Below are 14686 nucleotides of genomic sequence, written 5' to 3'. Positions count from 1 at the left end.
TATATGTTAAAATCTTAAATGTGGCTATAAAATATATAAATGCGTCCTCCAACGGCTTTCTATTGATAAGCGTCGAATCTACTCCCGGTGATCACAAACTTGGCGCCTGGTTGTTGACATACTGCGCAGGCGCACTGAGCTGTTTTTTCCGGGGTGGGAAATTTCGTAGCCCTGCATTTGCAGTTCTTCATCAAAACATGCGTTTTTACATCGCAACTTGGCAACTTTGCGGTGTGTAAACTCCAACCGATGTGCCCTGCGTTCCTTCGTGCGTCCATGTAAGTAGTTATGTCCGCATCTTCTGTGTTATTCGTGCTTAATAAAATAATAATCGCACCGGCAACGTGGGTGCAAAAGACGTGCATTCATACTACTAAAACGCGTCTACTCCAATGTTTCACATTCGTTTTTCAGATAAATGAAAGTAAACCAAACAATAAACTACAAGATGTTGGGCCTTTTATGTAGCCAAATCTAAGTTAATATGGATAGAAAAGGATTGTGTCGATGTCATAGAATTCCCTTAAAATCATATCACTTCCTCACAATACTGTTGAGTTGAGTGGAGTTTGAGTTTATTTGGAACATGCATGCACACAACATGATACATCACCATTTCCAGTTTCACTATGTGTACAGCTCTGGTAATGGGTACATTCGCACCCACCTGCACAAATGTACTTCAAAATGTAACAATCAAAATAAATATGACTTTTCGTTTGTTTACTAGGGCATGCATATATAATATGCATTAGTTTGACCATTTAAAATCAATGATAATAAAAAGGAGATGCTTGGAAATAGCATAAAAATGCCCCAAAAACTTGGAAAAACGCGATTCATAGCGTTACTTTTTGGTGTAACCATCATGAGCGTTCTGTTCAGGTATATTTCTTTTATATTTTGATAACTCATATTTATGTATTACTAACTTTAAATAGGTATTGATCAATCTTTAAGCTGTGTGTATTTGATTTCAGTTTGCTTTTGACATCTTATTTAGAATTGTAGTTGAAACTTTTACAACCTTGTGTTGCGCTCATGATGGCGTAACCAAACTAGATTTAATTTAATGATATTATTTTGAATATTTATTCCCTTTTTTACATTTAGTATATTTAAATATTCATTTATAAACATTGAATACATTTCAAATATCAATAAAATGCAATTGCCATCATCTTATAGGGTAATGTTTAGTTACACCAAGTCATGAGCGTAACACTAAGCTTCATCACTTTGACTTGTAATATCTCTAATTCTGGTGGTGTTTTATGCTTTTTTCTTTTTGGAACATGTACTATACATATAATACAATAAAGTCCCATATAAAATTATGTTTCTAGCAATACCTTAATTTTGCATTTGAAAGTAACACTCCCATGTCCATTAGTGGAGCTGTACACATATGTATAGTACATGTTCCAAAAAGAAAAAACACGGTGAATGAAGAGGAAACAGACGCCCTTGCTAGCGATGTAGAATTTATATGTACCACATCAATGACAAATAAATGTAGTGACGTTACCATATATAAACGTTCCACAACGCAATGTATATGGCTACCGTATTTTTCGGAGTATAAGTCGCTCCGGAGTATAAGTCGCACCTGCTGAAAATGCATAATAAAGAAGGAAAAAAACATATATAAGTCGCATTTTTGGGGGAAATTTATTTGATAAAACCCAACACCAAGAATAGACATTTGAAAGGCAATTTAAAATAAATAAAGAATAGTGAACAAGAGGCTGAATAAGTGTACGTTATATGAGGCATAAATAACCAACTGAGAACGTGCCTGGTATGTTAACGTAACATATTATGGTAAGAGTCATTCAAATAACTATAACATATAGAACATGCTATACGTTTATCAAACAACAAACAATCTGTCACTCCTAATCGCTAAATCCCATGAAATCTTATACGTCTAGTCTCTTACGTGAATGAGCTAAATAATATTATTTGATATTTTACGCTAATGTGTTAATAATTTCACACATAAGTCGCTCCTGAGTATAAGTCGCACCCCCGGCCAAACTATTAAAAAAAACTGCGACTTATAGTCCGAAAAATACGGTAGATACCGTTACCTGATTGGCTGTCAGTGTGTCACTCCCACTGATCAGCGATCACTTCCTTCATTGCTCGGTTACCAGAGAGCGAGTGCCTTTGTTCATGCAACCAACCTTGATTTGCACCTTCCAGCTTCTTCCGACAAAAAATAAATAAAACATATTAAACGTGTTATTGAACACGTTTTGTATTGATATTGATTACATGTCTATCGCGATATATGTTGATATCCTTTTATTGCTTAGCGCTTTGTCTGATATAGCTTTAATATTGATGAGCAGATGCTTGTAAGGTAAGAAGAAGAGTTACAATCCCATCTACTGTATAGGGTTGAAACGACAAGCTACACCGACAGTCCCTTTTATAATGTGTTGTGAGCAAGGGCAAAAATATCAAATCCAAACAAAAACTTTTCTTTCTTTTTTTGTATTACTATTATTTTCTTTTTTTTTAACTTTTTTATTTTCTTTTTTTAATACATGACATCCACTGTAATTATTGTTAATTTCCTTAACAAAGGGGCAAAACACGACAAGATATTGTATAATTTTGTAAAAAATCATTGCAATAAAGTAATCATAAAAAAATCTAAATAAAGGGGAAAAATGGATGCCAAATCTTTGAATAGCAGCCCAAATGAAACCGTTTTGATCTGCTTCATTTCACTAAATGATTCGGAAACAACTTTAATATTGGCTTTCCATATTGGAACACGATTGGATTCGTCACTTTGCTTTAGTACAAAATAGTTGGAGTTGGAGAAAGTTGTGAAGTGACTTTGTGGACCTCTTTGAAATTAAGATTGATCTTAATTGTGCCTCCAGCGATTCCTGAACAGCATTCAGCTAGGAGCTGAGCAGTCCGTAACAGCATGAAGATTGCTGTGGAGGGTTGTTGCCATGGCGAGCTGGACAAGATCTATGAGACCATCGCCTACCTGGAGAAGAAGCAAGACGTCAAGGTGGATCTTCTTCTTTGCTGTGGGGACTTCCAGGCCGTGAGGAACGAAGGCGACCTCAAGTGCATGGCGGTGCCTGCCAAGTACAGAACCATGCAGACTTTTTACAAGTCAGTGCCTCTCGTGTATTCACCTACCTTATAAAAAGGACACAAGGGAAACTATTTTAAAACATGTTTTTTGCAGGTACTTTTCTGGAGAGAAAAAGGCTCCAATTCTAACCATTTTCATCGGCGGTAACCACGAGGCCTCTAATCACCTGCAGGAGCTGCCTTACGGAGGCTGGGTGGCGCCCAATATTTATTATCTGGGTAGGGACCATCTGACAATATATCTCATATTTTCAAACAAAACCTAATGACGGATGTGATGTCTGTAGGTTATGCTGGCGTTGTCCGCTACAAGGGGGTCCGAATCGGAGGCGTGTCAGGGATCTTCAAATCCCACGACTACAGAAGAGGTGAGTTTTTTCTTCACTCAGAAAACGGATGAGCATAAATGGTCCGAGCCGTGTGTCTTATCAGGCGTGTTTGCCCTTGCAGGTCACCATGAATTCCCTCCATACAACCCTGAAACCCTGAGAAGCGTCTATCACGTCCGAAATATCGAGGTGTTCAAGCTAAAGCAGGTAATCATCGATCGCTGAATTTGCACAGCCCTCAACTACGACAATTTTTAATGCAGTTGCAGCATTCTTACATCAGCAAGCAGCTATGCATTGCAGCTAGGGGTGTAACAGTACGTGTATTTGTATTGAACCGTTTCGGTACGGGGGTTTCGGTTTGGTTCGGAGGTGTACCGAACGAGTTTCCACACGGACATATTAAGTAGCGTACCGCACGTTGTGTAAACAATGCACACCGAGGCACAACACACGGCATGCTAGCAGCGACAACATGTAAAAGCCAGAGTTGGAAGACCCTCCTGCCTCGTTAAGATCTCCCGTTTGGAAACACTTTGGCTGCGTGATACAACAATGGAGGACGGAGGTTTGCCGACATTGTTCAGCAGCTGCTTCTGACAATAGAACAAGAACATTTGGCTTGTCAAGATTTTCCAAAACAAGTAAAATTAGCTAACTTCAATGAACCCAAAAATACCTTAAAATAAGTATATTCTCACTAATAACAAGTGCACTTTTCTTGATAGAAAAAAAAAGAGATCTTTTTGCTCAATATGTTGAAAAATATTCTTAAATAAGTAAATGCTAGTGCCATTATCTTGACATAATGATATGCGCTCGGCATTACATTTCTTGAAACCAGCAAACTTACACTAAAAACTAATTTATTTTTCTTAATGGAAAGGCAACAAGGCAACCGCTTGTTACTCTCGGGGTCTCCTAGCCGCTCAGGCAAATCATATGGTCTAAAAATGCATTTTTCCATCGATAACATGACATCATCGCGCCAAGTGCATGCTCTTTCAGTCAATTAGTGCGCATATAAACAGCCCGGCCCCCGGCCAAAATGTTTTTAATTGTAATTTTGAAGAATTCATCTGAATGTGCATGAACTATTTCTGTTCAAAATTGTTAGAAATGTCACATGTGAAATGTTTAAATATTAACTGTCAGTTTACTGTACTGTGCCAACTGTACTACTACAGTTAGGTCCATAAATATTTGGACATTGACACAATTTTCAGTATTCCAGCTCTGTACAACACCACAATGGATTTGAAATGAAACAATCAAGATGTGCTTTAAGTGCAGACTTTGAGCTTTAATTTGAGGGTATTTACATCCAAATCAGGTGAACGGTGTAGGAATTACAACACATTTTATATGTGCCTTCCACTTTTTAAGGGACCAAAAGTAATTGGACAATTGGCTACTCAGCTGTTCCATGGCCACGTTTGTGTTATTCCCTTGTTTTTTTTTCCATTTATTTCATTTATAAAGAGCAGATAAAAGGCCTAGATGACATTTCAAGTGTGGTATATTCATTTGGAATCTGGGGAGGTCATCTCTCAATATGAAGTCCAAAGAGCTGGCACTATCAGTGAAGCAAGCCATCATTAGGCTGAAAAATCAAAACAAAGCCATCAGAGAGATAGCAAAAACATTAGGTGTGGCCAAATCAACTGTTTGGTACATTCTTAAAAAGAGAGAACACACTGCTGAGCTCAGCAACACAAAAAGACCTGGAAGACCACGGAAAACAAGTGTGGTGGATGACAGACAAATCATTTCCCTTGTCAAGAAAAAGCCCTTCACAACAGCTGGCCAGATGAAGAAAACTCTCCAGGAGGTAAGTGTATCTGTGTCCAAGTCAACAATTAAGAGACGACTTCTCCAGAGGAAACACAGAGGTTTCATCACAAGGTGTAAACCATTGGTGGGCCTTAAAAACAGGAAGGGCAGATTAGAGTTTGCCAAGAAACATGTAAAAGAGCCTGTGCAGTTCTGGAACAACATCTTATGGACAGATGAGACAAAGATCAACTTGTACCAGAATGATGGAAAGAGAAGAGTATGGAGGAGGGAAGGAACTGCTCAAGATCCAAAGCATAGCACCTCATCAGTGAAGCATGGTGGTGGTAGTAGCATGCATGGCTGCCAGTGGAACTGGATCTCTTATATTTATTGATGATGTGACAGCTGACAAAAGCAGCAGAATGAATTCTGAAGTGTTTGGGGCAATATTATCTGCTCATATTCAGCCAAATGCTTCAAAACTCATTGGACGGCGCTTCACAATGCAGTTGGACAATGACTGCAAAAGCAACCAAAGAGTTTTTTAAGGCAAAAAAGTGGAATGTCTGTCATCTGTTTTAAAATGAGACACAATTGTGTCAAAGTCATGATTTTTTATTTCATGCTTAAATTAAGAAATTATTACTTTAAAAAAGTAGTTTTATACTTGTGAGTGTTGATGACACAGCTTTGCAACAGTTGATATTCTCGTTTCAAGCATGTTTTACTCAATATAGGTCATCAAATCTCAGCAACAAGCTGTAATATCTTACTGAGATCATTTAGGACCAAAACCCTTAAAACAAGTAAAACACTCTAACATGAAATCTGTTTAGTGAGAAGAATTATCTTATCAGACAGAAAATAAGCAAATATCACCCTTATTTGAGATATTTAATCTTACTTAGATTTCAGTTTTTGCAGTGTGCCTAACCCAGGCAAGGTCACCATGCTTTTTTATTAGCTTCTAGAGATTAAAGTAAATCCTCCATGAAAACAAAACAAAAATGTTCATTCCTACATCAGATCCGCATGCCGGTGGACATCTTCATGAGCCACGACTGGCCCCGGGGGGTCTACCACCACGGCCACACTGAGGAACTGTTGCGCAAGAAGAAGTTTCTGCGTCACGAAGTGGAGTCCAACTCTTTGGGCAGCCCCGCCGCCGCCGAGCTGCTGGACCACCTGCAGCCCACCTACTGGTTCTCGGCGCATCTTCACGTCAAATTTGCTGCCCTGGTGCAGCATCCGGTGAGACTGGCGGTTACCCTGAGCTGTTCCTTATTCCTCATACTTGATTTGAGTTTACGAGCCGTCTCTCCTAAATGATCGCTAGCCTAAAGCCAACGCCGCGCCACGCGTCACCAAATTCCTGTCGCTGGATAAGTGCCTGCCCTATCGGCAGTTCCTGCAGGTGAGATAACGTGTCGAAGTACGTCGTCCATGTAAAGGGCGGGAGCTCTAAGCAATGATGCTGCCCTTTTAGATTGTGGACGTTCCGGAGAGGGACGGTTCAGCCGAGGATCTGGAGTACGACCCAGAGTGGCTCGCCATTCTAAAGGCCACAAACGATCTGCAGAGGACCACCCATCATCCCTGGAACCCTCCTGAGAACAATGGCCTGCACGAACGGTACACGCACGTATTTCTTTTTCATTAGGTACAGCTGCACCATCTAATGCAGGGGTCACCAACCTTTTTGAAACCAAGAGCTACTTCTTGGGTACTGATTAATGCGAAGGGCTACCAGTTTGATACACACTTAAATAAATTGCCAGAAATAGCCAATTTGCTCAATTTACCTTTAACTCTGTTATTATTAATAATTAATGACATTTACACTTAATTAAACGGTTTAAAAGAGGAGAAAACACGAAAAAAATGACAATTAAATTTTGAAACATAGTTTATCTTCAATTTCGACTCTTTAAAATTCAACCTAAAAAAAGAAGATAAAAACTAGCTAAAAATTTCGAATCTTTTTGAAAAAATTAAAAAAATAATTTATGGAACATCATTAGTAATTTTTCCTGATTAAGATTAATTTTAGAATTTTGATGACATGTTTTAAATAGGTTAAAATCCAATCTAAACATTGTTAGAATATATAACAAATTGGACCAAGCTATATTTCTAACAAAGACAAATCATTATTTCTTCTAGATTTTCCAGAACGAAAATGTTAAAAGAAATTCAAAAGACTTTGAAATAAGATTTAAATTTGATTCTACAGATTTTCTAGATTTGGCAGAATAATTTTTTTGAATTTTAATCATAATAAGTTTGAAGAAATATTTCACAAATATTCTTCGTCGAAAAAACAGAAGCTAAAATGAAGAATTAAATTAAAACTTACCGTATTTATTATTCTTTACAATAAAAAAAATAAATTTACTTGAACATTGATTTAAATTGTCAGGAAAGAAGAGGAAGGAATTTAAAAGGTAAAAAGGTATATGTGTTTAAAAATCCTAAAATCATTTTTAAGGTTGTATTTTTTCTCTAAAATTGTCTTTCTGAAAGTTATAAGAAGCAAAGTAAAAAAATTAATCAATTTATTTAAACAGGTGAAGACCAAGTCTTTAAAATATTTTCTTGGATTTTCAAATTCTATTTGAGTTTTGTCTTTCTTAGAATTAAAAATGTCGGGCAAAGCGAGACCATCTTGCTAGTAAATAAATACAATTTAAAAAATAGAGGCAGCTCACTGGTAAGTGCTGCTATTTGAGCTATTTTTAGAACAGGCCAGCGGGCTACTCATCTGGTCCTTACGGGCTACCTGGTGCCCGCGGGCACCGCGTTGGTGACCCCTGATCTAATGCATGTGTGTTGAAACCAAGGCAAGAGGAAAAACTGAAGGATGTGGACGACATGTTTGGTTTTGTACTTTTGAATAAGCGTTCAGACTTTGGACACTTCTGATGTAATGAGATCCAATACAAGAGGTATAGATTGTGCAGGTGTACCTAATGTTGTGTGGTCTACTAGTAGTTTTACCACCCGGCTTGGTGTCCGTTAGGTGGAACTTTGGCGTTTCCGACGAAGCAATGATGAAGGTGGTAGAAGAGCTCAGCGGCGAGCTCGCCATCCCGGACAACTTCAGTCGTACCGTGCCCGCTTATGACCCTGGCAACCCCCAGTACCACTCGGCCCCCAGCTACAACGCCAACCCCCAGACCACCGAGCTGTGCGCCACCTTAGGCCTCACCGACATCTATGCCCGGGTGGGGCAAGGCGGCAACGTGACGGGGGCTCAGGGTGGAGAGGAGGAGGAGGAGGAAGATGACAAAGCTTCGGGAGACGACGAGCCCAGCGAGTACCCTACGGACACTTCCAGCATGTCAAACTCGTTTAATCCGGATGAGATCACCATCGAAGACGAGTGGGAGGAAGAGCTAGAGAGCGGCTCTGATCCCAAACCACTCGGTGAGGACGCCGCTCTCACGCCCCGCATGGTCCTACCCCCGCCCAAGTTCGAAGTGTCCCCCATTCCCATGTCTTCTCTCATGGACCTTCCACCCCCCTGCCACTCCACGCCCTCAACCGCCCACCTTCATTCTGGGGTGGAGGTGGACGCAGAGGGCGGGGATGCAGATACTGCTGTGCCACGCGCCCCCAAACGGACCAGCGACGAGGCCAGCAGTAATGTAAGCGGGACCACGACGCCGCGGATCAAACGCAGAAACCAAATCATCTATACCAGAGTGGAAGACGAGTGTGATGATTAGTCTTCCTTTATTTATGTATTAACTTCCTGTCTTTTTAACACAGAGGACAAAATCTTATTTTTCCTCTTTTAAAAAGATATATTTTAAATACTCCTTTTTAGAAGCAGGTATTGAGTTCTTTTTTGGTAAATGTGAATTTTCAAGACAATTGTAAAATTAAAACAATAGAAAAAAGAAAAATCCAGCTTTATACCATTTTATTTTCATATTCTGTACACATCTATATATTCATTATTTGAACTCTTAGGTGTTATTTTTATTTTTTCAAAATTATATGAGACAGGGATATTTTGTAATTTAGTGTGTTCCATTCTTATTTTTTGGAATTAGTGCATTTTTTTTCTCAATTGTATATATATATTTTTAAATTGGGTTGTCAGGAAGAGAAGTACTGTTGGTTGAAAAAAACCTGAACATTATCTGAATATTTTATTTTCTAATTGTCACCTTTTTAAGCCTACAATAACGGACATTGATATCATTTATAATAGGCAAAATGTTTTCTTTTTGATTTTATGGTGTTTAAGGGACAGTCAAGTACAAATCCAGATTAAAATTTAAAGTGAAATTCTGTTAACAATGTCATCACATTAGTTATTGTTGTATGGAGTATAATTGTTTTATTGTGTTGAGCAACCGCGAAGAGAACCAGGCTTAGGCACATTTAATTTATTTTATTTTACACAATTCCTCCTATTTCTTCCGTGGTTGCTTTATAGTATTATTAGACAATCAGACAGGACTCGAGCTGAAATGATGAAAGGCTGAATAATCACAATTAGTGTCCTTCTCCATGGTCTCTCTTTCTCAGTCAACACCATCCTTGTCATACTTGACCATTGCTTGATTCATTGAATGGAAGCTGGCTGAGGGAGACGGGATGCGTTTAGGGGGGTTGTAGTGGAGTCACATGGCAGGGAGAAGAGGAGTGGGGGGAAAGGTTAAGGGATGGTTGTCTAGTTCCCCCCGCAGCAAGCTCTGGAGGAGCGGGCGTCCGGGTCCTGTAGGTTGACCCCCCGATGTCGTGCCGCATGTGTCGGGTTCTGGGTGTCTGTTTTTGGCATCTTTTTGGCTGCAAAACATGAGAACAGGAGGCTTCTTAATGATCACCTGTGAAATCAATGACCAACGTCTTAATTATTAAGAGGTCAGGTGCAAAGCTTGGTTTTATGTTTCAGCTGTTTTAATGCACAAATCCTATCTTTTTTTCATCCAATATAAAAAGCAGGGATTTTTTTTAAATTATTTGTTTTGCAAATTGTGTTGCCAATTATAAAAACAGATAAAACTTTTTTTTTTACACATCGAAAATACAAGAATACATATTTTTGTATTTTATCTTCATTTAGCCCATTGTGTAAATACATTATACATCTGTACTGTGTGTATGAATGTATATATATATATATATATATATATATATATATATATATATATATATATATATATATATATATATATATATATATATATATACACATACATATAATTAATGCTAGTAAAATTTACTGTTTTAATACAGAAATATATTTTTTATTATTTGTATTACTGCTCAATGTGTTTATTGTTTTAAAGTCAATTGAGAATGTTCCTTGTTTGTCTAAATGTGACCAAAACTCACCAATAGCCAGGAAGAGCTCGTTGACGTTCATGGCGGTCTTGGCCGAGGTTTCCATGAAGAGCAGGCCGGTGTCGTCGGCATACGTCTGCGCTTCCTTCGGCACACGTGACAAAAAGAAACACGCATTTCAAAAATTGTCAGGAGCAAGAGACCAAAGAGTAACAATACTTGATGTTTTTTGTTTTTTCTAACAGTAACACCCGGAGATGCTGCTGACCTCATATTCGACTAGTCTCTTCTCTGACAGATCAGCCTTGTTTCCTGCCAAAGCGATGACGATGTTGGGACTGGCCTGCCTCTGCAGCTCCTTCACCCAAGCCTTGGCCCTCTCAAAGGTCTCCTGAGCACGACGACATGACAATACATGGCTACGATTAAACACACTATACTTATAAGCCTGGGGGGGTCAAAAATGATATATATAAAACAATGTAAAAATTTAATCAATTACATGAATATTTAATTAACTGTATTGGGCCAAAAAAAGTTTACATTTTTAAAAAGAGATTTTACTAGTACGTTTTTTAATGAACAACGTAGAGATTTCAGTTTTCCAAGTTTATAAAGTACAGTAATTTTCAGGAATCTAAAAATAAGCCTCACTTACCTATTTTTGACAAATTCTATTTTGTACATATTGGCTGTAGAAATCTATAAGCCGCAAGTGTACACATTGAAACATGAAATATTTACAGTCCCTTGTGATCATTCACAAATTTAACAATGTGTGCCTGTGACACAACACACAGGAGTCATTGAGTGCGGTCTATGTCTTCTCCTGCGTGCTGAAACCACTCAAAGGAGAACTGCACTTTTCGGAGGGAATTTTGCCAATCATTCACAATCATTATGTAAGCCAAGCACACAGGTTTTCTTTTTTTATGCATTCTAACTAGTAAATAATTGCGATCAAAATCCAGCTTACAATGGAGCATATGAAAGTCGCTCTATTCTGCCTATAAAGCGTTAAAAAAAACATGTATTAACAGGCACAATTATAATAACATGTAATATTTACGCATGTTGCACATGTTAAGCATACGGCGGCGCATTCAATTCACAAATGCATCATTATGTTCACTTTTTTCTTCGTCAACATCACTGATTATTACTCACTGCTTACTTGATGAGAGCCAACAAACATAATAAAACATCACTTACTTTACAATGTCTACTGTCACTGGGATGCTGACTGCTAGGATGTTGATATATTCCCATTTAGATGAAGAAAGACTCATAATCCTTGGGCAAAAAAAGAGGGCTGCAACCGAGCGTCTTTTCGTGTCTTTCTCTCCATTTCCGGGCCTAAATTGGATGCCAAAGTTGACCAACTTGTTGGATTATGTCCTCATCCTTCTAGTATCAAGGTGAGAGACATAATTTATGATCTGGAATAAACTTTCACGAGCACCGGGGCGAGAAAGCAGCTCACCGGCTCATGACATCAATATAGCAGCCACAAGCTAATTACCGTATTTTTCGGACTATAAGTCGCAGTTTTTTTCATAGTTTGGCCGGGGGTGCGACTTATACTCAGGAGCAACTTATGTGTGAAATGATTAACACATTAGCGTAAAATATCAAATAATATTATTTAGCTCATTCACGTAAGAGACTAGACGTACTGGTATAAGATTTCATGGGATTTAGCGATTAGGAGTGACAGATTGTTTGGTAAACGTATAGCATGTTATAGTTATTTGAATGACTCTTACCATAATATGTTACGTTAACATACCAGGCACGTTCTCAGTTGGTTATTTATGCCTCATATAACGTACACTTATTCAGCCTGTTGTTCACTATTCTTTATTTATTTTAAATTGCCTTTCAAATGTCTATTCTTGGTGTTGGCTTTTATCAAATACATTTCCCCAAAAAATGCGACTTATATATGTTTTTTTCCTTCTTTATTATGCATTTTCGGCCGGTACGATTTATAATCCGGAGCGATTTATAGTCCGAAAAATGCGGTAGCTCTCTGTGATAATGCACCGCTAAAAATATTTTGTCTGCGTTAGCGCTTATAATAACAATATTGCTAATGCCTGGTTAAAATTCAGATCACAAAATGTAAATAGAGTATTGTTGCCATTTTTTGGTTATTTATGGGCTCTATGGTTGGAATCGAAGACTCAATTATAAGCTGACTGTTATTTAATTGTAATCTGTTTTCTTGTCTCTCATAATGATTGCGAACGATAGGCAAAATTCAAAATAAAGTGCAGTTCCCCTTTAAGACATCTTCTTTGGCGCGTGCGGCAGTCTGGACTTTTGGGGCCATTTAGTGTTGCATTTTTGTTCTGCGCCTTGGCTGTTTCCTTTTTTGATGGAAGGGTCGATCGTCTTTGGCTTCAGGGCTGCGTTGTGTGCATTTTGACAAATCTCCATGACGAAGGGAGGAGCATAACAAGTTAAATGGCTGACTGAATGATTATGTGAGTGCGTTTGATTTAGTGGGAACAATTTCATTGGTCTGATGCGAAGAAGCTAAATTTATTGTCAGCCAGTGAACCTTGTGGACTCGGAAAAATCCAGAAATTAGCCGCGGCATTGTATAAAGTGTAGGGTTCAAAGCGTGGGGAAAAAGTAGCGACTTCTAGTACGGTAATCAAATATATTAAGTTAAGTTAAAGTTAAAGTACCAATGATTGTCACACACACACTAAGTGTGGTGAAATGTGTCCTCTGCATTTGACCCATCCCCTTGTTCACCCCCTGAGAGGTGAGGGGAGCAGTGGGCAGCAGCTGTGCCGCGCCTTGGAATCATTTTTGGTGATTTAACCCCCAATTCCAACCCTTGATGCTGAGTGCCAAGCAGGGAGGTAATGGGTCCCATTTTTATAGTCTTTGGTATGACTCGGCCGGGGTTTGAACTCACAACTAGGGATGTCCGATAATGGCTTTTTGCCGATATCCAATGTTCTGATATTGTCCAACTCTTTAATTACAGATACCGATATCAACCGATACCGATATATACAGTCTTGGAATTAACACATTATTATGCCTAATTTGGACAACCAGGTATGGTGAAGATAAGGTCCTTTTTTTTAAAATTAATAAAATAAGATAAATAAATTTAAAAAAAATTCTTGAATAAAAAAAGAATGTAAAACAATATAAAAACAGTTACATAGAAACTAGTAATTAATGAAAATGAGTAAAATTAAGTGTTAAAGGTTAGTACTATTAGTGGACCAGCAGCACGCACAATCATGTGTGCTTACGGACTGTATCCCTTGCAGACTATATTGATATATAATGTAGGAACCATAATATTAACAATAGAAAGAAACAACCCTTTTGTGTGAATGAGTGTAAATGGAGGAGGGAGGTTTTTTGGGTTGGTGCACTAATTGTAAGTGTATCTTGTGTTTTTTATGTTGATTTAATAAAAAAAACGATACCGATCATTTCCGATATTACATTTTAAAGCATTTATCGGCCGATGATATCGGACATCTCTACTCACAACCTACCTATCTCAGGGCGGACACTCTAACCACTAGGCCACTGAGTAGGTAGGTAGTAAATACAATTTAAAAAATCAAGTTAAAAAAAGCAACATTTTACAGTCTAATTATTTTATGAACAACATTTTTGTCATATTAGTTTATAAATTATCTTGAGTTGAACTTATTTTACACTTAAACATGTGCAAAATCATCAGTCATCAAGTCAGCATGTGAGGGTTTTCTTGTTATGATGTAATGTGGTTAGAGGGTTTGTTTGCAGCGGTTAGGCAGCTGCTTAGAGGGCGCTCAAATATTAAACGAGCTGAAAGCGTATCCCGCCCTCTTCCTGCTTTCACAAAGCATGTTACGCCACACTGCTACACACGCACAAGACTAAAGGATAATGTTCTGTTGCAAAGCCAATGTTTAGGAAAAGCTTTTCCTAAGCAGATAATTTCATGAGGATAATAGCGCCTGTTTTTAGATTATTTAGCTTTTGAAGTTGTTTTTGTGAATATACAAGCGCGTTTGTGCAAGCAACCGTAATTGACAGCCTGAACATCAGTCACCTTTTTGGCCCGAACTACAAATTTTATTCAGTTTAACTTCTAATTGTAATAAATATTGACCGTTATTTGTTAAATCTGT

At 38.1% G+C, this 14686-nt stretch overlaps 2 protein-coding genes across 6 annotated transcripts in view; one reads left to right on the top strand and one right to left on the bottom strand.

Annotated features, from left to right (window-relative positions):
- The window catches only part of dbr1 (debranching RNA lariats 1), a 38529-nt gene extending 28232 nt beyond the window's left edge, over nt 1-10297 (top strand). For 2 of the 5 annotated variants that reach the window (XM_062061639.1, XM_062061638.1), the window contains exons 2-9: nt 2901-3144; nt 3221-3345; nt 3414-3494; nt 3577-3662; nt 6258-6482; nt 6568-6645; nt 6718-6863; nt 8251-10297. In XM_062061639.1, coding sequence (XP_061917623.1) covers nt 2948-3144; nt 3221-3345; nt 3414-3494; nt 3577-3662; nt 6258-6482; nt 6568-6645; nt 6718-6863; nt 8251-8959 — 1647 coding nt within the window. In that variant the 5' untranslated portion in view covers nt 2901-2947 and the 3' untranslated portion in view covers nt 8960-10297. Of the gene's footprint in view, nt 1-84; nt 279-2900; nt 3145-3220; nt 3346-3413; nt 3495-3576; nt 3663-6257; nt 6483-6567; nt 6646-6717; nt 6864-8250 lie in introns of those variants that run through there. The other 3 variants (XM_062061636.1, XM_062061637.1, XM_062061635.1) reach the window with 2 other exon arrangements.
- The window catches only part of rab5b (RAB5B, member RAS oncogene family), a 9240-nt gene continuing 4172 nt past the window's right edge, over nt 9619-14686 (bottom strand). Inside the window, exons 4-6 of the mRNA XM_062061641.1 lie at nt 10798-10920; nt 10581-10674; nt 9619-10031 (exon numbers count right to left, since the gene is read on the bottom strand). Coding sequence (XP_061917625.1) covers nt 9916-10031; nt 10581-10674; nt 10798-10920 — 333 coding nt within the window. The 3' untranslated portion in view covers nt 9619-9915. The remainder of the gene's footprint in view (nt 10032-10580; nt 10675-10797; nt 10921-14686) is intronic.

The sequence above is a fragment of the Entelurus aequoreus genome, linkage group LG10 (genome assembly GCF_033978785.1).
Source record: "Entelurus aequoreus isolate RoL-2023_Sb linkage group LG10, RoL_Eaeq_v1.1, whole genome shotgun sequence".
NCBI classification, from domain to species: Eukaryota; Metazoa; Chordata; class Actinopteri; order Syngnathiformes; family Syngnathidae; genus Entelurus; species Entelurus aequoreus.
This window is presented reverse-complemented; position numbering and strand designations above follow the sequence as displayed.